General features: G+C 47.9%; 1 protein-coding gene and 1 long non-coding RNA gene across 3 annotated transcripts; one reads left to right on the plus strand and one right to left on the minus strand.

Moving 5' to 3' along the window:
- The first annotated feature begins 1,164 nt into the window (after positions 1-1,164).
- UBXN1 (UBX domain protein 1) lies at positions 1,165-15,296 on the plus strand. Of its 2 annotated transcripts, none has more exons than XM_080984824.1 (10): positions 1,165-1,304; positions 3,553-3,647; positions 4,757-4,810; positions 4,904-5,025; positions 6,165-6,243; positions 6,591-6,782; positions 7,305-7,356; positions 11,999-12,127; positions 13,587-13,770; positions 14,921-15,296. In XM_080984824.1, the coding sequence occupies exons 2-10, from the start codon at positions 3,592-3,594 to the stop codon at positions 14,968-14,970; spliced, it is 918 nt and encodes a 305-aa protein (XP_080840950.1). In that variant the 5' UTR covers positions 1,165-1,304; positions 3,553-3,591; the 3' UTR covers positions 14,971-15,296. The 2 variants fall into 2 exon arrangements, with proteins under 2 accessions (XP_080840950.1, XP_080840951.1); XM_080984825.1 differs by lacking the exon at positions 1,165-1,304 and adding an exon at positions 1,625-1,815.
- Positions 15,297-17,119: 1,823 nt separating this feature from the next.
- Positions 17,120-19,612, minus strand: LOC308465756. Its single transcript, XR_013980558.1, has 2 exons — positions 19,342-19,612; positions 17,120-17,527 (listed from the first exon to the last, which is right to left on the minus strand). It is a non-coding gene; the product is annotated as an uncharacterized lncRNA (long non-coding RNA).
- Positions 19,613-20,157: the final 545 nt, after the last annotated feature.

Here is a 20,157-nt window from a genome sequence, read left to right on the forward strand (position 1 = left end):
AGGCCAAGTGGCCCATATGCCCCCCCCCCCCGTCTGGGCCTGGACCCAGCAGAGCTTTTCTGATGGTCTTAGGGCACCTTGGGTCTGGCTGCAACCCTCACCGTCCCTGCATCAAACCCTCCTTGGGTGTTTTTGCCTGGCAGGACTCTGACCAACCTGCCAATCACCTGGCATCATTATGTCAGGTGACTGATGGGCATGTTATCCTGCTCACCTGACAAAAGTCCCTTGTGCAGCTCTTGGGAACCGCAGAAGAGGCTTTGCCAGCCCTATGCTCAGTAAAGCTCCCAGCATAGGGCTGGCAAAGCTGCTTTCTTCTGGGATCAGCTGCATGATGGAGCTCCCCACATGAAACCCAGCTGCACAACTGGTCCTGCCACACACCTGAAGTCTCATGCGGTGTCAGGTATGGGCAAGTGGGTATAGGTTGGGGAAAATGGACCCCCCTGCGCCAAATTGGGATCTGTGCAGGGTCAAATCTGGCCTGCAGGGCAGAGGTTCCCAACCCTTGCAGCCAGTGAATGAATGAATGAGCAAGTGAAAGAGAAAATGTGAATGAAAGGGATATGACAGAAAGAAAACAGAAGAGAAAGAATGGGAGGAAAAGAAAAAGAGAGCAAAAGAGAAAGAGAAAAATGGAAGACTGAAAAATGAAAGCGTGAAAGAAGAAATAATGAATGAAAAATAAAAGAATGAAAATAGAAAAGAAACAAAAGATAGGAAAACTGAACTAAATAAACGTAAGAGAAGAGAGAAAGAATAATAAGAGAGAGAAGTGAAAGAAAAAAGAAGACTACAAGAGAGAGAATTCAAAAAAGGGCAGGCAGAAGGAATGGAAAATAAATAAAAGGTAGAAAGAACGAGGGGAAGAATAAATGAGGGAAAAGGTATGATAGCATAATGAAATTGTAAAAAAGAATAAATCAATAAATGCAGTAATAAATAAATTAATTAAATGAATTGAAATAGAACACAGGTGTGTGGTGGCCTTGGGGAGGGATACATACATACGTACATGTGTGTATATATGTGTATGTGTGTAATAGGAGATAAAATCGCTTCGGCACAGATTTGACCACCTCGAACCGTTTCCTGCCCCTTTAAGGCGAAGCTCTCAGCCGACCCTACCGACCGCGCACCCTTTCTGTCCCTCGGCGGCCGCCTTCGCGCATTCCGGCAATCTGCCCACGTGAGCCAAACAGCGGCCGCGCGACAGACCCGCCGCTTCCGGTGCGCTTTTGCTGCCGCCGCCGCCGCTGCCGCCTGGGAAGAGAGAGCGAGAGCGCCGGTCCCTCGGAGCGCAGGTGAAAGGCGGGGGGGGGGGGCTCCTTCTCCCGCCCCCTGGGAAACGGCAGTAGGGGGAAGGGGGCTCGCTCGTACAGACCCCCTCCCCACCTGGCGCAGCCTGCCCTGCGGGGTTCTCCCCCCATTCCCCAAATATGCGGTCCCTTTAAGAAACAGGGAAGGGCCCCGCCTTGACACCCCCCTTTTCCAGCCTCGCGTTTGGCTCCTCCCCCTTTCCAGGTCATTTGCTCTAAATACCTTTGGGGGGGGCTTACATTTAACCCTTTAAGATCTATGGAGGGGAGGAAAGCTGGGGCCGTTAAGCGTAAGAAATGGTTGGGTGGGTGTTTATGGGACGAATTTAAACCCCATAGGTCCTTCCCCTGGGGATAAGTAAATAATACATGCATTTTATTTATTTGCAAAGATTTATAAGAGGCGTAAATTGAAACCGCAGATAAAATCCACAGAACTATCTTGAAACAGAAACAGTCACCACCAATAATTAGAAAAAACTGAAACACTGATGAGGTCAGTAAAATTTTGAAAGCGAATCTAGGTAACTAAATGTGTGTCTTTGGGTAGGTTTGCTATAATAATGATAATAATAATTTTAAATGTATTCAGCAGGCTTCTTAAACAATATTGTGAGGGTGGACACATCATGCTCCTTCTGGGGTAATTTTCCACCTTCGTTCCCCAGACTCAGCTCTCACCTGTGGCTCCCAGAAGCTGTCAGCATGTGACAGTGGTCTCAAACCCTCAGTGAGTCAGGGACTTCACCTGCATGTGAAGACAGGCTCCAGTGGATTGAGTGGACTAATAGTGGGTCTAACGGTCAAGAAGGCCCAGCTAGTCCAAAAACGGCTAGAATTATTGATGCTTAGAAAAACTGCTATAAGCTGCTCTGAGCTTGTGGGGTAGAACGCCTGACCCTAGGGTTACACAGTTGACTTAATGGTTGAATAGGAATTCGAACTTGGGTCTTCCCAGCCCTAGTGTTTCAGTCAAACTGCTATATCCCACTGGCTAAGTTAGAGTCATCTAAGGGTGGAGAGGCTAGTTCCTTCATCCCACCTCCCCCGGCAAGTCTACTGTAGCTTTTACAAACAGCTTAAGACAGGATTGGCCCATGTGGTGTCCTCCAAATGCTGTTTGACTCCAGCTCCCTTTTGTCTGGGGTTGATGGGAGTTGTAGTCCAACAACATCTGGAGGTCACTGCATTGGCTAACCATGTCCTCAGATACCGTCAAACCTCGGTTGTCGAACGTAATCCGTTCCGGAAGACCATTTGACCTGAAACGTTCGACAACTGAGGCACGGCTTCCGATTGGTTTGCAAAAGCTTCTTGCACTCTGTGTCGGACGTTCGAGTTCCGAAAACCGGAGCATTTACTTCCGGGTCTTTGGTGTTCGGGAACCAAAACATTAGAAAACGGAGCCATTCGAGAACTGAAATTTGACTGTGTAGAAATGAACCAGCAAAACCTCCCCTGGAGTGGAAATGCAATGATAGACGGACTTTTCCCTTGCTTGTTTTTTCCTACCTTAACAGGCAGCTGTTCAAGGCAAGAGTGTGGGTGGCGTTCACGCACTCAAGGCCTTGGCTGCACACACTGATCTGATAGTCCTCTCCAAGGCTGGGAGGTTTGCTCTCTCTTAACTACAGAGAGCGCAAAAGAAAACAGGACACATTCTGGAAACAGAATGGTGGCGGAGTTGTATTAACACGACAAAATCGTGACCAGCAATTCTCTCTGTGTGTGACTTTTAAGCCATTCTTGGCAAACAAACAAAAAAACACACCTCCCAAACTGGCGTACAATAAAGTATCCAAAGTATGACAAACAAATGAGAATTCCATGTATTATCACTGTGCCAGTGCAGAGTGATAACTTTTGACTTCGAAGATAACTTTTGACTGTAGCTTTATTCCAGAAATCTTAGGACAAATGTTTGCTGGGTGGCACAGATTGTTCTGTTGTACAGATTGCTCAGGGCTCTGCCTCCGTGGTCACAGGCAGCATGCTTCTGAATACCTGTTGCTAGAAACCACAGAAGAAACTGCTTGCCAGTTTCCCACAGACATCTGGCTGGCCACTGCGCAAACAGTGGAGGATGGACGGATCCAGCAGGCTTTCCCTTACGTTCTTATATTTAAAAATTCTGGCTCCTGGAATCTTATTTCCCTTTGCTAACCTCTTCCTTTCGCTGTCGCTGTTAAAGGAACTAACACAAATTTCCGGACTCCTCCTGTTTCTTTTGCAGAGTTTGCTGGCAGTGGTGGTGGCAACCCAGCCCAGCAGCATGGAGGCTACAGCTCTGGAGAGCCTCATTGAGATGGGCTTCCCCCAGAACAGAGCGTAGGTGTCCGTCCCTGGGGAGGGGTGAGAGGCATGTGAGGGTTCAAATGGCAAGGCCAGCCCTTCTGGTCCCACATCTATTGCCCAGAAGGCCTAGAAAGAAGAAAACTGGATCTGTGCAAGATCCCTTCTCTGCTCCCAGTGTATATGTGTGTTAGCTTGCAGGTATATATGTGTGTATATATATGGGCCGCAGGTGGCGCTGTGGGTTAAACCACAGAGCCTAGGTCTTGCTGATCAGAAGGTCGGCGGTTCGAATCCCCGCGACGGGGTGAGCTCCCATTGCTCGGTCCCTGCTCCTAGCAGTTCAAAAGCACGTCAAAGTGCAAGCAGATAAATAGGTACTGCTCCGGCGGGAAGGTAAACGGTGTTTCCGTGTGCTGCTCTGGTTCACCAGACGCGGCTTAGTCATGCTGGCCACATGACCCGGAAGCTGTACGCCGGCTCCCTCGGCCAGTAAAGCGAGATGAGCGCCACAACCCCAGAGTCGGCCACAACTGGACCTAATGGTCAGGGGTCCCTTTACCTTTATATATGTATATGTATATGCTCCCAGTGTATATGTGGGTTCAGACAAGCAGTACTAGACCATGGCCATTGGCCTTAATTGAAAATCAGCCTTTACAAAAAGCTGTAGCTCAGTGGTAGAGCATTGGTGCTGCCAGTCAGTGTGGGCAATATTATCTCAGTGGTCTGACTCAGTAGAAGACAGCTTTCTGTGTTAGTATTTGGGAAAGGCTACAGCGTCTACCTGGCCTGCAGAAGGTCCCTGGTTCAATCCCCAGCATCTCCAGGTTGGGCTGGGGGACATTCCGTGCCTGAAATCATAGTATAGAGCAGCTGCCAGTCAGTGCAGACAGTATTGCGCTAGGTGGACCAATGATCTGACTCGGTACCGTATATGGCAGCTTCCTTTGTGGATTTTACTTAATTGTTGCAGCGAACCCTGTTGTCCCGCAACCCCCATCCCACCCTAGATGAAGGGGAAGTTGGGCTGGGGTTATGAGTGCCCTGTGCTTCCAGCACTTCTCAGAAAGGCACAAAAAAAATGTAGAATAGCCCTGTGTTCATATGTAGTTCACTACCTCTTTCCTCTCCTTTTTCCCCAGAGAGAAGGCCCTAGCACTAACAGGGAACCAGGGCATTGAATCAGCGATGGATTGGTGAGTATTGGCTCCCTTCTTCCCTCCTGCGGACCCTTGCAGCCCTCTTTTTACCAGTCTTCTCCTGAATGGTGCCTCTCTCTTAACTCCCAGGCTCATGGAGCACGAAAATGATCCCGACCTGGACGAGCCGTACGTGCCCCCACAAGGCCACGTTCTGAGCACAGAGGAGCCCCCCGAGGGAAGGACGCCGGAGTCAGTGCAAAGTGGATCAGGTCAGAGCAAATCTGGAGAACTTGAGGTGGGAGGGAACCTCATCAGGGGGTCCTGTGCCTGCCTAGTTCTTACTATCACCTGGGAGAGGAAGGGGAGATTGGAAATTGTTCCATCCAGCCAGAATTGAGCTCCTTCGAACCTCCATCTCTTTCCACTGAGGGCAACTTTTCCAGAGGTTCTAGAAGAGGAATAGCCGACATCTCACCCTCCAGATGTTGGACAGCAACTCACATCATCCCATCCCAGGCTGGGGCTGATGGGACTTAATAGTTCAGTAACAGCATGCTGGCCCACCCCTGTTCTGGAATCTGCTTGGTCAGTTAGATTTGTCCAAGAAAGATCAATGCTAAAAGCCGCAAATCAAAATCTGAATGTTTCCGTTGCTGCTTCTTTGTCAGCCTTCTTCCTTAACATTGTTGGCTCTGGTTTTTCTCCCTCTCTCATCATTCTAGAACAGGCATCCCCAAACTTGGCCCTCCATTTTTTTTGGGGGGGGGGGGACTACAATTCCCATCATCCCTGACCGCTGGTCCTGTTAGCTAGGGATGATGGGAGCTGTAGTCCCAAAACATCTGGATGGCCGAGTTTGGGGGGTGCCTGTTCTTGAACTCTGGAAGTACAGTGTGGGAACGGACAAAATAAAGTCCTTCTTCCCAAACAGTGTATGGTTAAATCTGTGGAATCCACTCACATTAGAATCATAGAGTTGGAAGGGACCCTGAGGATCCCTTTTTCAGGGTCAGCCACTCGGATGGCTTTAAAAGGGGGTTAAACAGATTCATGCAGGATAAGGCTACCAGTGCTTCATTCTCCAATGCCAGAAGCAACAGCTGCAGGGAATCACAGCTGGAGAAAATTACTGTTGCACTCAGATTCTTTGACCTTTATGTTGTGAACCGCTCTGAGATCTATGGGTATAGGGTGGTACACTACTACTACTACTACTACTACTACTACTGCTACTACTACTATTAATAATAATCATCCAGTGAACAGGCTCTGGTTATGTTCATATGTTAATTTTCCTTTTCCTTTTTTCTTTTTCTGCTCATCCTCAAATATAGGAATTTCCTTGCTTGTCTCCTCGGGTTCTTCCAAGCCCAGAGGGTAGCAACATAACAGGTTTATCTCCCCATAGATCCCACGTTAGAGGAGCTGACAGAGGAAGATAACCGACGCCCCCTGAGTGAAGAAGAGAAGCGGGAGCAGACAAAGAGGTAATCATAATTCTGGCGGCTTTAAATTCTGCAACCTGAAAACCCGGATTCCGCGACTAGAATATGATTAGGCTAATCATGCAAGCCTGCATGTTTCTCCCCCCACTTTGTGTGGAACTTGGGTCCCTATGTGGTATTGGACTTCCAGCATCCCCAGCCAGAATCACTGGTTGTCTGGGATGATGGGACTAATGAAATCTTGATGGTTAGGTAAGGCATCTTTGCATAATTATGCTGCGAGGTGAGCAGGGCACAGCTGCACCTTCCAACTCCACCCTCTCTTGTTTACGGCAACGCCCCTGTGTGGCTTACGAGATCTCCCGGGGATTTTGCCCATGTGCTTTCAGGATGATGGAGCTGATCACTCAGAAGCAGCGAGAGCGGGAGGAGCGAGAGAAGCGGGAGAGCATTGAGCGGGAGAAGCAGCGCCGGAAGCAAGGCCAGGAGCTCTCCCTCATCCGCCAGAAGCTGCAGGAGGACGAGATGAAGAAGCTGGCCGAGGAGAGGCGCAAGGAGAAACTGGAGGAGAAGCTGGCCAAGTGAGAGCCTGTGGGAGGGTGTCAGTGGGGACCCAGAGGGGGGCTGGAAGTGGGGAGGGGGCTGCTCCTATAGTGGAGAACAGCAGCAGACCTCTCACAGTCTGCGGGTGCTTTTAATGCCTTCCCAAATCAAAGCAAAGGAGCTGCGAATGTAGGAAGTTGCTTCTCTGTCGAGTCAGGCCATTGGTCCATCTAGCTCTGTGCTTCCCAAACTTTGACCTCTGGCTGATTTTGGACTACAGTTCCCATCATCCTTAGCTAGCAGGGCCAGTGGTCAGGGATGATGGGAGCTGCAGTCCAAAAACAGCTGGAGGCCCAAGACCACTCCCCGAACCCCTGGAGTGTTACTGCAGATGAATACTGAGCTAGGTCTTGACTCTGTACAAAGCAGTTTCCTTTTTGCTGCTGGGATAACCCCATTCTTGACACCAAGACTGCTCTCGAATGGCGCTCTCTTGTGATCGAGTTGCAGCCTCCCTTGCTCTCCTACCCCCCCCACATGAAAACTCTTCTCCTTTCCAGGCAGCGGGTGCGAGAGAAGATAGAGCGCGACAAGGCCGAGAGAGCCAAGAAGGTAAGCAAGCAGCAGAGACTGGGAAAGGGGTGTGCTCTGAGAGTCGTGTTTTTGCTCGTGGCTTCCTTCCACGAGAGATGTGGGACCCACAGGTGGAAATAAAAAGAATTAAAAATCAAAAGGGATAATCAAGGTAACGGATGCACTGTCTCCAGTCTGTTCTGTTTCCTAATAATAATAGTAATAATTTTTTTAAAAATACCCCATTCATCTGGCTGGGTTTTCCCAGCCACTCTGGGCAGCTTCCAACAAAATATTAAAATACAATAATTCCAGTCTCCTCAAGGCTGACCCAGAGGGAGAGAAAGGACAGGGGAGCAAATAAGCTGAGGCTGATTCACAGAGCATGAATTCAAGACTTGGGGAAACAGCCCTCCAAACATTATTGGGCTCCCATTTGCTATCAGCGCTGACCGTTGACCATGTGGCCCGGGGCTCATGGGAGCTGGGAGTCTATAAACAGCACCTGGCTATCCGTATTTCAGCACTGCATCCATTTTAATGGAGTATTTGTAGGAGGGATGTTGCGGCAGAGAACTTTCAGAAAGGCCAACTCCCACCTTCTGTGCAAAACGGTGGAAGCCAGCAACAAATGCATTGCAAGGTGCTCCTGCTTGTTTGCCAAAGCTCTTAGGCCAAGGCCCCGCCTGTTGGGAAAACCCGCCAGTGTTGTTAAACTTATAGAATCGTAGAGTTGGAAGGGACTCCAAGAGTCAAATAACAGACCCTGTGTTTATCACCTGAGGCCTTTTTCATATGCCGTCTGAAGGGCGGCAATACGAGAACGGGCCTTTTCTGTGGTGGCTCCCCGCTTGTGGAACGCCCTCCCTGGGGAGGCTCCCTGGGTGCCTTTGTTACATATCTTTAAGCATCAAGCAAAAACATTCCTCTTCTCCCAGGGTTTTGACTAATTAAACAATCTATGGCCTTTTAAACTGTGGGGGTGGGAATTCCTTTTGTTCGTTGCTATGGGTTAAACCACAGAGCCTAGGACGACAGAAGGTCGGCGGTTCGAATCCCGGGGTGAGCTCCTGTTGCTCTGTCCCTGCTCCTGCCAACCTAGCAGCTTGAAAGCACGTCAGAGTGCAAGTAGATAAATAGGTACCGCTCCGGCGGGAAGGTAAACGATGTTTCCGTGCACTGCTCTGGTTCGCCAGAAGCGGCTTAGTCATGCTGGCCACATGACCTGTACGCCAGCTCCCTCGGCGAGATGAGTGCCACAACCCCAGAGTCAGCCTAATGGTCAGGGGTCCCTTTACCTTTACCTTTATGGTATGTACTTTAGTGTTTTTCTATTGTAAACCGCTCGGTGACCCTCGGATGAAGGGTGATGTCAAATTTAATAAATGGTAATAGTAATAACAACCTAGTCCAACCCCTTGCAATGAAGCAGTCACCACTACAGACTCCTTGACAAATGGCCATCCCTCTGCTTAAAATGAAGACCACGGCCTCTCATGGGAATCCGTTCCCCTTTCGAACAGCTCTTGCCGCCAGAAAGTTCTTCCAGATATTTAGTCAGAATCTCCTTTCTTGTCTTCTGAATCCATTGATTTCAAATCCCCCCAGAGCACCATCTTCTATGTGACAGCCCTTTCAATAGCTGAAGACTGCTCTCTGTCTCCTTCTCTGGGCTAAACGTTGCCCAGCTCCCTCAACTGTGCCTCATCCGGCTTGGTTTCCAGACCCTTGATCATCTTGTTCGCCCAGCTCTGCACACTTTTCAGCTTGTCAGTATCCTTACGGGGTCCTCGCCGCGGGATCACATTCACCCGGTGCTATACCAGCTGCACTGGCTCCCGGTGGAGTACAGGATCAGGTTCAAGGTGCTGGTTTTAACCTTTAAAGCCCTATACGCCTTAGGGACCTACCTACCTGCGGGACCACCTCTCCTAGTATGTCCCACGGAGGACCTTATGGTCTTCAAATAAAAACATCTTGGAGGTCCCGGACCACAGGGAGGTTAGGCTGGCCTCGACCAGAGCCAGGGTTTTTTCAGCTGTGGCTCCGATCTGGTGGAACGCTCTGTCACAAGAGACTAGGGCCCTGCGGGACTTGACATCTTTCCGCAGGGCCTGCAAGACAGAGCTGTTCCACCAGGCCTTTGGCCAAGGCACAGCCTGACCCCCTCCTTCGGTAATCCCCACAGAACTCTAGCCCAGTGGTTGCCATGAATTTGATTTTGAATTGATTTTAGAATGAATTGGTTTTAGAATGCATTTCAATCAAGTGATTGTGATTTTAGAATGTTGTATTATTTTATTGTTGTTAGCCGCTCTGAGCCCGGCTTTGGCTGGGGAGGGTGGGATATAAATAAAAAATTATTATCATTATTATTATTATTAATTTGTGAACAGGGCTTTCTGCCCCTAGGGTGCAAGCCTGCCCTGAGAACAAACATACTTCCGGGGTGGCGCCATCGGTAATGGCGGACTCCCTCTGATCTGGAGGGACCAGCTCCACGGGAATCGGGTCTTTTCCGCTATGGTGAAGCGGGGACCCAATCAAAAATCACAGGCGGATGAAGCCTGTGACCATGGGACTCGGCGGGCACCCATAGCGCCCCCTCCCAACCCGCAAAGGAACCCACTAACGGGCTCCGGAGCAAAGAGGGGGAAGTGGCGCGGTGCTGAGAGTCAACTGCTTCTTCCGTGGAGCGAAGCCACACAGCCGTTGCCGGAGAGCGCTGCCTTTTTCCTGGGACAATTTGGCTTTTAAAACAACCACCCCTGAGTACTTAAGTTTCGGACAATTGGACTCTAAATACGGATTTGTGAGCAGAAAGGAAAACTGGACTTAAAAGTTTAATTTAATTTGGCACTGAAACGGGAAGGTCTAAACAGGAAGTCAGCCTTCTGTTTCTTTGTAGATAGAATAAAGCAAAGACACAGCAAACTAAAGTTCTGAAAATCGCTTCTAAAGGATTAACTTTCATCATTTAAAATTGTGGAACCCCCTTCGGAAGCAGGAGAAGAGGGGGGATTTTTTCTGGACTGTTTAAACCTGCAGAAGTGAGTGTAAAGTAAAGTAACTTTCCACCGTCTTGATCCTGGAGCGGGGTGTCAGGACTGACGTTTTGAAGCTCATTGACCAGAGACAAACGTTTTTGACAGATAGCTAAAGGAAGAGATACATAGTGATTCCATTGTTCCCCTTCGCATTTTAAAGGAACAAATATTGACAAAATATCTGAAGAAGGAAACTTTGTTGTTAGATTTGTTTTTAAAAGAAAAGAACAAGCAGAAGTTTTTCCCCTAGAGGGAGCCTGTTAAACTGTAACCAATTTTGAATCGGGAAGCTCGCAGCTGTTACAGATTACGATTGTGGGAATAGACTTCTGACCTTGCAGGACAATGTATTCAGAAGCTCTGTTGAGTGCTTTCTGTAAAACAAGTGCCCTACTGGAACAGCTACATGAGAAGACGGATTTTATGACTGATGCGATTAGAAATTTTGGACAGGCAGTGGGATATTATATAGAGCCCACCCAGGAATTAGATCAGGAGTGTGCCCTGACAGAACAGATGAGGGAAGAGGATGTTGCTGAATCTTGGGCGCCAGGGATGGAGGGAGCTGCGGCCCAGCAGGAACATGAATTCTTGGATTTGACAAATGAACTTGGAAAAAGCCAGATTTGGAAAGATAAAGTTTGGTTTGGTTTGGAAATGGGGGGTTGGATAGACCCCCCTATGCAGGGAGGTTTGGACTTTTCGAGTCTGGCAATGGGCCGTGAGATGTTTGGGGTTGTGGGGGCTCTCAATTTTGCAGGGTTTTTGAAACATGTTCTTAAATACCACATGGAACTTAGTGGGGACTATGGAAAAGGGGCTGATTTGTCGAGAAGGGTCAAAAGCATTGTCAAGCTGGGGTTCCCAAGAGTGATAGAAGTAGGAGATAAAGGAAAATATAGCTATAAATATGAAGAAGAGCTGCGGAAGGGACATGGAAGAGACTTAAGGGCCTCGGACATAAGGTTACCAGGTTAATGCGCTAGATTGATGGGATAGAAAGGACTGACAAAACCCGGGTCCAGGAGGAAGAGACGCTGGATGAAGATTGGATTGTTATTTCTTTTATTATGATTGTTTTATAAAATTGATGAATGTTAGAAAAATGTTGGAACGAAATTATTTGGCTTTAGCAAAAATGTTTAAAGAATTATGTAAGAATATTATGGTTATGAGAAATTGGTAAAAATAAGATTTAAGTTTTAAGGTTTTCATAGTAAGATAAGATTAAAATAGATTAAGGTAAAGTAATGACCGAATATTATGAAATATGGAAAGGATTTGCTGTGACAATTAATAATCAGGATACAAAAAAAGGGAGGAGGAGGTGGTCAAAGAAAGAAGGTAATGACAGCTAAAGATATGAGAATATTGGATTTGTTTTTAAATGTTTGCGGTATATTTTTGTTTTTTAATTGTGTCATGTTATTTTTTGATTTTTATTTTTATTAATTTGTATTGTTTGACTGTGGTTTGTCTTTTCTTTGTTTTTTCTTCCTTTTTTCTTTTTTTATTCTCTTTTGTAATTTTAAAATTTTCAATAAATATCATAAAAAAAAAAAAGAGAACAAACATCAGGATGATGCTGGGCGGCTGTCTTTTGTCCACTGACCCACCTCTCCTTTTCAATTCAGTTTGGCGGCGGCTGCAGCAGCTCTTCCCAAGGCTCCACCCTGCCTGAGCAATCGGCACCCACACCTGTTCCCTCGTCACCCAGCCAGGAACCCCCTGTCAAGCGAGAGTATGATCAATGCAGGATACAGGTAACTGACTGCGGGGCAGGCTGTGTGTTTGTGTGTAGAATGCTGCTTATTCTCATCTGTTTCTTGCACATACCATAAGCCACTCTGCTTGCGATATACAGCCATGTCGTGGCCGGCCTTAACCTTTTGCATTCCTGCCGTAAAAGACTCCCTGAAATCTTCCCTGCCTAATGCAAGCAGGAGTAGACCAGGACAGGTTATCAGCAGTCCAGCCATGCAAACTGGAGGAGACTGCAGTTCCAAACTGGTCCCTGCTGTGAGCCTCCTTTCACCCGTCCCCCTTTAATTTTATTGATCTTAAAATAAATACAGAAGTAGAACCATGTCGAAATGCAATTAGCAGAAAATGCAAACAGCAGTTCAAGCTATTTGCCCAGGATGCACAACCAAAAAGGGACAGCCTAGTTAGATAATACTAAATCTATACACCCCGTTCCTTGATCCTTATTGGCACATCTCACAAAACCTGTCAGAGAGTAAAGAAGGGATATTCTTTGGCTCCACACAATGGATAATGGAAATATGAACCTACTTTTTCCAAAATAATGGTAATATTTCTTAGTGTTTCTGTAGTGCTTTCAAGTGCTTCAGTGCATTATCTAGCTGTAATCCTTACACAACAACCCTGCAAGGTATTCTTATTCACCACGTTGCAGATGGGCTGGTGGAGGGGGGCTGAGATTGAGGGCTCACCTAGTAAGGCCACCTAGTATTTTCATGGCAGAGGCAAGGCTCCAGATGTTGACTTCCTGACTGCAGCTCAGTATACTTCACATGCAGAAGGCACCAGGTTCAATTCCTGGCATCTCCCGGTAGGGCTGGGGGAGCCACTCCCTTCTGAAACCCTGCAAAGTTGCTGCCGGTCAGTGTAGACAGTACTGAGCTAGATGGACCAAGAGTCTGACTTAGGAAAGGCAGCTTCGGTGGCTCCCTGATGATTTTCTGGACTTTGTGGTGGTGTCACTTGAGATAGCTTTAGGCAGGCCCCCACTTCTGATCTCTATCCCCACATTTGCAACAAAAAAGGGGTGATGATGATGATGATCATCATCATCATCTACCCTGTGGTTAAGGATTATCGAGAGCGTGTGCAGGAAGCATATGATCCACATAAAGCACTAAAAATCCTTAAACCTTAGCATTCTTAATTATTAATGAAATAAGCAATTACCATTGCATGGTTAAAACCTTTGGCAGAAAAGAAATCTCCGAGTTCTGAATGAAGGTCTTTAATAAAAAAAAGTTTACATGTGCATTATCATCCCAATGACTGCAGTTAAGATTAGCCACAGTTTAGGGTTCAGATGTAACACTAAACTGCAGCTGGCTAAAAACGTACATTTTCCCATCATCTCCCTGTGGAGAGGGAGGACAGCCCAGAACCCCCAAGGCTTATTCATGTTCATGGATGCGACACTCATGCACCATTTCAGATCCTCTCCTCCGGTGTTTTCCTCAGGTGAGACTGCTGGACGGCACGTCGCTCACCCAGACATTTCGAGCCAAAGAGCAGCTGGCCGCTGTCCGGCTCTACGTGGAGCTGAACCGCAAGGACAATGGTGACGAGCCTTTCCACCTCCTCACCAGCTTCCCGCGGCGTGTCTTCACTGAGGAGGACATGGAGAAGCCCTTGCAGGAGCTGGGTGAGTCTGAGATTGCTGGGGTAGGAAGAGGGAAGGGGGTGAGCGTTGCTTGCAATGTTTCCCTCCTGCTACTCCGTGGAGGACGGAGGAATTCTCAGGCAGGCGCTGGGAACCTCTGGGTCACGAGCCCAGTTTGCCCCAGCACGGCTCCCAGTTTGGCCTACGACGCCCACCAAGCTGCGTCTCGCTCCTAATACCTTATGTGACGTCAGGTAGAGATGCAGCTGGTCTGGCTGTGCGTGGGGAGCTCAGTTGCGCAGGCAGTCCCTGCGGAAAGCAGGCTTGAAATCATTGCCTGTCAGCTCACGTTTTGACTTCAAGCTTGTGGATTACTTGTGCGCTGTGTAAAGCGCTTTGCAAGCCCCGAAGTCCTGGCAATCATCACCCCAAGTCAGGTGAGTGACAGGTGAGCAGGGGAGATGAAGACCCGCCCCCCAGCAACACCAGGTTCCAGACCCATCCTAGGTCAAAGCACTGTCTGTTGGAAGCTGACCCATTTTATGCTACATCTAAGAACAGAGAGAGCCTGCACCAGAGGAACTGGTGACCTGATTTTTTTAGTTGCTGTTCTGTTAATATTGTTTTATAGATTCTAAGTGCCATATTGATTTGTTGATCATATGATACGACTTTTGCTGCAAATGTGATGGTTAGCTTTCTTTTTTTTTTAGTTCATTTTGTTAATAGCGTTTTATAGATTGCAATTGTTTTATTGAGGATTTGTTAATTATTTCATACGATTCAAGCTGCATTACGTTATTACGTATTGTTGGTAAGCCGTTTTGAGATCCATTCGAATGAAAAGCAGCCTATAAATACATCAAATCAACCCAGAAGCTGCTGAACTCCAGCTCCCATCAGCCTCTGCCAGCATGGCCCAACGCTCAGGATGGGAGTTGCAGTCCACCAATATCTGGAGGGCCAGTTTTTCCCCAGACGCAACTGGAACACACACGTTTCATCATCCCCGACTGTTGCCTGGCCCAGTTCTAGGGAGCCAGTTCCCAACTTCACCAGAACAGTACATAAATATTGACCGTTTTGCTTTGACCCAAAGTCCTAACACCACCTCATCTGCCCTGCTAACTGCTGAATGTGAGTTTCCCCCATTACCTCCTACTCTCTGCCTCTCTCTGCCTCTCCTCTGCAGGTTTGGTGCCTTCTGCTGTGTTGATCGTAGCGAAGAAAGGCAACAGCTGAAGTGGCTCTCCTCCTCGCTCTCTCAGCCCCCTCCTTCCCTTGCTGCCGGAGGTGACTCTCACCTGACCCATGTGCTCTGTCTCTGGGGGGAGCGCACATCCCAGCCCCTCCTGGTTTTCCTAACCAACTCTGCCCACAGAGACTCCAAAGCACCACCATGTCTTGGGGCTGGGATTCCGAATCAATGACGACGATCGGGGTGGGGTTGGATGCGATGGGGAAAAGTGTTGGGCTTCCCCTCCTGTCGGGGAGGGAGGGGCAAGGTTGCAACTTGACTTCCTCTCTTCATGCCACACACACACCATGAATAAAACCTATTCTCTCTTTCCTTGCTTCTTGCGAGAATTCTTTTATCCCATTTGTTAAGAGGTAGGGCACTCAGAGTCATCTAGTTGGCATGGGGGGGGCAGTGCCTGGGGCTCTCTTCCAGGAAAAGGCTGCTATCCTGCTGCCTTGTCTCTCTACTCCGGGGTAAAGGTAAAGGGACCCCTGACTGTTAGGTCCAGTTGCGAACGACTCTGGGGTTGCGGCACTCATCTCGTTTTATTGGCCAAGGGAGCCGGCGTACAGCTTCCGGGTCATGTGGCCAGCATGACTAAGCTGCTTCGGGCAACAGAGCAGCGCACGAAACGCCGTTTACCTTCCCGCTGGAGTGGTACCTATTTATCTACTTGCACTTTGACATGCTTTCAAACTGCTAGGTTGGCAGGAGCAGGGACTGAGCAACGGGAGCTCATCCCATCGTGGGAATTTGAACTGCCAACCTTCTGATCAGCAAGTCCTAGGCTCTGTGGTTTAACCCACAGTGCCACCCACGTCCCTTCTACTCCGGGAACTTTGATGTATTTAATAGGGTTGTGTGTTTTTTTAAAAAACTGAACTTTCTAAAAAGAAAGAAAAATGCAGACAATGCAAACCAAACCATAACAAAGACAACATGTTCTGTGGGTACAAGCAAAGGGAGGAAAGCTGGTGGTCCAGACCAACCCAGCGCTCAGAATAGATCTGTACAAAGAATCCAGATATCAGAGAATTTCCTGGTCACCTTCTCATATGCTCCCAGTTGAGTCATGGCTTCTGTCCTCTGTAGGGGTGGTGAGGATGTTACCTTCCGGTATTGGAATGTAGACATTTAGCCACCCTGAGTGCCCTTAGAAGCCATTTACATTGTTGCTCTGTCCGTTTCCAGAAGACTGGTACATAATTCAAGAGAACATCCATAAATCTCAAGGTGCTGAAAACTCTATTTATGCCGCTGGTGACCTCTGGCCAAAAGGGTGTGACTTCATGTATTCATGAATGAAGTTTCTACCACACACTCCCCTTCCAAGCAATTAAAAATGTAGTAAAGAACATACTTTGAAACACCCCTTCATCATTGTCAGCTTTTAGGCAGCAGGTTAAGACAATTTTATATACCAGGCCTTTGATAGTTAAATTAGCCTCTACAATGGTATTCACATTTTTGTAGGCTCAGATTATCATTTTAGGAATTTTGTGTTGTACATCATTTTAATTATTTCTGGTTTTTATATTTTTTGTGTTTTTTATTTTTTTAAGTTGCTTTGAGACTTCCTGTCTAAAGCAATTAACAAATGTAATGAATAGCAACAATTTTAAAACATTAACATCTGAAAGCTTTTTAAAAAACCAGTCCTCGCATAAAGTTCCTAGAAACTACATACCAGATATCAAAAGACCTGGGTGAAGAGGACTGTTTTTAAATTCCACCTGATTGCTCATGAGAAAGACAGATGCATCTCAATTGGGGGGAGGATTACACAAATGAGGAGCCACCACTGAGAAGGCCATGCTGCTTATGGGGGTCACTGCCAATTGGACAAACCTTCCATCAGGGTCCTGGATGGTTGGTATTTGAGCTGCTATTTTAGATGTCATGTTGTGCAATTGTAGGAATTGGTGTCTCTTGCAACTGCAGCAGCCTCTTTTAACAGCACTCAACAATTTCTAAATTAGTTTTGCGTCCTTTTAAATCCCCTATTGAAGCCAGTGGCCCTCCTTGACCTCTTTCACAAATTGTGTTGTGGGAGGGAGCAAGGAACCTCTTCCTTCCACTTCTCTTTGCATGCTGCTGCAATTAAGATAAAAACCAGGGAGGGGGACCCCTAAGTGAAACTATAGCCCCTGATGCGGAAACAGAGCTTGATTTAATTAAAACAAATCCAGTTAAATATTTACATAGAATACATGGTGCTTAGGGTTGGGTTTTTTTAATGCAGGAGGAAGCAGATTTTCTCCCCTCCCAGCTATGACATACATCACAGCTTCTACTGACAATTTCTGTCATAAGGAAAGCATGATATGCTAAAGTCTCTGCAGAGGGTGCACGGTGTCTTCTTGGCATATAAACCAGCTTGCCACGGACATCACAAACAAATCCAGGGTATTTCCCTCCAGTAGTCTTTTATTGGCTACGGTTTGAACTCCTGCCAGATCCGGAAAAAGATGATGTGCATCCAGTAATGAGCTATTCACTCATCTTTCTTGTAGCTTCCAACTGGGTTTACCCAAATAGTAACACCCCAACAGAAGAGACCTGGAAGGGAGAAAAAGAAAAACATGGGTGTGGCCCAAGGAAGAGTTCCAAGGGCCAGATAGAGGGGCCCATTTGGCCCCCTGGTTCTGAGGTCCCCCCCCCCCTTGATCTTAAGTCAGCCAAGGATGTGTGCCACAAACAGCAGGAAGAAACAAAGTGCAGAGCTGACTTCAAAACAGACATCGCCAATACCCCGCAAGACGAGGGAAGAGAAACGATTGCTAGTCTATCTGATTTAAGGGCTGGTTTCCTGCCCCATATATGTTGAATGATTTGGACTAAAACTAGGAGAGATATTAGCACTCCCACTGAACCAACTTTCCCAAGTACAGTTTTTTGGGGGGTCACCCTAGAAATAAGGGGCACCTCTCAGCATAGATCAACCTCTGAACCAGAAATGGGCCTCAGTAATCAGATCAGTGGAAGATAAAAGTAACGACAATAGTTATTCACCATGACAACAGAGCCTCCATGGTCAACAGCGGTCTACCCACTGAGGACCAGGTGCTGGAAACAAACAGGGTGGGAGGAGGACAACTGCCCTGACGCCCTGCTGAAGAGCTAATAAAACACTTGGCCATAAAAAAGTTGCTGGCCTAGACAGGGATCTGATTACAGTGGTACCTCAGGTTAAGTACTTAATTCGTTCCGGAGGTCCGTTCTTAACCTGAAACTGTTCTTAACCTGAAGCACCACTTTGGCTAATGGGGCCTCCCGCTGCTGCTGTGTTGCCGGAGCACAGTTTCTGTTCTCATCCTGAAGCAAAGTTCTTAACCAGAGGTAATATTTCTGGGTTAGTGGAGTCTATAACCTGAAGCATATGTAACCTGAAGCGTATGTAACCCAAGGCACCACTGTACTGAGGCCAATGCTCGCAGAAGGTCCCAGGGGCTGAATCCCCCAAGGGCATCCCCAGAAAGGGCCAGGAGGAGGGACTCTGCAGAGCTGGGGCTATGTTGTAGTAGGCAATATTGTCCTGACGAGCTACAAGGCTTCCTATGCTCCCGTTTGAAAACAGCGCCTTCAGTTCACAACCATGAGGACTTGAACCTTAACTTTTCCAAGAAGCAGAGGCAGTTGATGTCCCCTGGGACGGGCAGGGTAAGGTCTGAAATCCACACCCACCAGCTCAGAAGGGCAGACGCAGTTACCTTCACTACGGTGAGGGCAAACGCACACTGCGTATGCTCAGAGGCGACTTCACCCAAATGTCGATCTCTCAGTCAGTCCTGGCGCTGAGCCCAGTGCCAGATTTATGTATAAGCTAAACAAGCTATAGCTTAGGGCCCCACTATCTTGGAGGCCCAAAAAAATTAAAGGGAAAAAAACTGGATGTACATTTCCAAAATATAAGATAAAAAACAAATAAAATAAAACCTACATACAGCAACAGTGTTTTTTGTTGTGTAGGCTCCTATGCTGTAAGTAATGGGCCCCGCCTGCTAGTCTGCTCCCTAAAATATCACTGGTTTGTTCATTTCTATATATAGGGTGGCTACATTTTGCATGGACTGGTTGCAGGGCAACATGTAGCATGCAGCCGCAGACTGCAGTGCAGCACAGTTGAATGTAAGTCAAACTGTTGTACCTGTTATCTAATATTAAAGATGATCAGGCAGCACAGACTAAGGGTATGAGCATATATTCAACACAAAAAACAGCGACAATTTGTTGTTGACAACAGACAGCTGGACGTATAAAGGGCCCCATTACCTTCAGTAGCTGAGGGCCTCATCAAGCCTAAATCTGGCCCTGGTGAGCCGCAGCTCAGCCCGGAGCCGCCGCCCCCGCCCCTCTCTGCGCCCCCCACTTACAGACGGCGAAGGTCATTTGGGCGATGTTGCCCATGCTGGGGGGGATCCTCTGGCTCATAATCCGGAGGGGCCCCGAATAGACGAACAAGGAGGAGGCGATCAGTGCCCCCCCGCTCAGGGCGCGGCAGCTGAAGCAGGACCAGAAAAAGGACCGTTTCTGCTCCGGTGAGGAAGCGACGCGCTCGACGCTGGAAGACATGCCTCGGCTTTCCTGCGGGGGCGGGAAAATGGCGGCGCCCAGGACACCGCGCCGGAAGCGGCTTGCGCCCTGAAGCCGCTCTGCTTCCTGTCCCTCGTCTCGGTGGAAGCAGAAAGGGCGGCGTGCGCCGCAATGGGTGTCCGGCATGCCTACAACTCACCCATCGATTGGTTCCCCCATCGATTTGGATTGTCCTGCTGGCTCCCGTCAGCGTTTGCAAATAGAGGCAAATCTCAAGAAGAGAGGAAGGGGGAATTTCCTCCCTCCAGGAGATATTAGATAGGGAACATCAAGCAGATTACGTCCAGCTATTTGTCCACCTCTCCATCTGTATAAAAGCCAGCTTTCCAATATTCTTCAGTGGAAGAATAGAACTGAGGATAAGGCTTTTGCAGGGGAAAGGGGCTTATGCAGGCTGTGGCCATAGGAACAGATTTGATTCTGATGGGTGGGCTTCACAGAGAGCGGGTTTAGACCATGCTTAGGCAGACTTGGGCAAATCATAGAGTGGGAAAACTCCAAGTGTCATCTAGTCCAACCCTCTTGCAATGCAGGAATCTCAGCAAGAGGTCCCCCATTCAATGCGAAACCATACGGGGGGAGTGCCCTGTCAATGT

This window comes from Podarcis pityusensis (genome assembly GCF_964106645.2).
Source record: "Podarcis pityusensis genome assembly, chromosome: 16".
NCBI lineage: Eukaryota > Metazoa > Chordata > Lepidosauria > Squamata > Lacertidae > Podarcis > Podarcis pityusensis.

Coding starts and splice junctions, on each gene's coding strand:
- UBXN1 (XM_080984824.1), top strand. CDS start 3,592: ATGGAGGCTACAGCTCTGGAGAGCCTCATTGAGATGGGCTTCCCCCAG. Junction 3,648..4,756: donor GGCTTCCCCCAGAACAGAGC/GTAGGTGTCCGT, acceptor CTTTTTCCCCAG/AGAGAAGGCCCTAGCACTAA. Junction 6,783..7,304: donor CTGGAGGAGAAGCTGGCCAA/GTGAGAGCCTGT, acceptor TCTCCTTTCCAG/GCAGCGGGTGCGAGAGAAGA.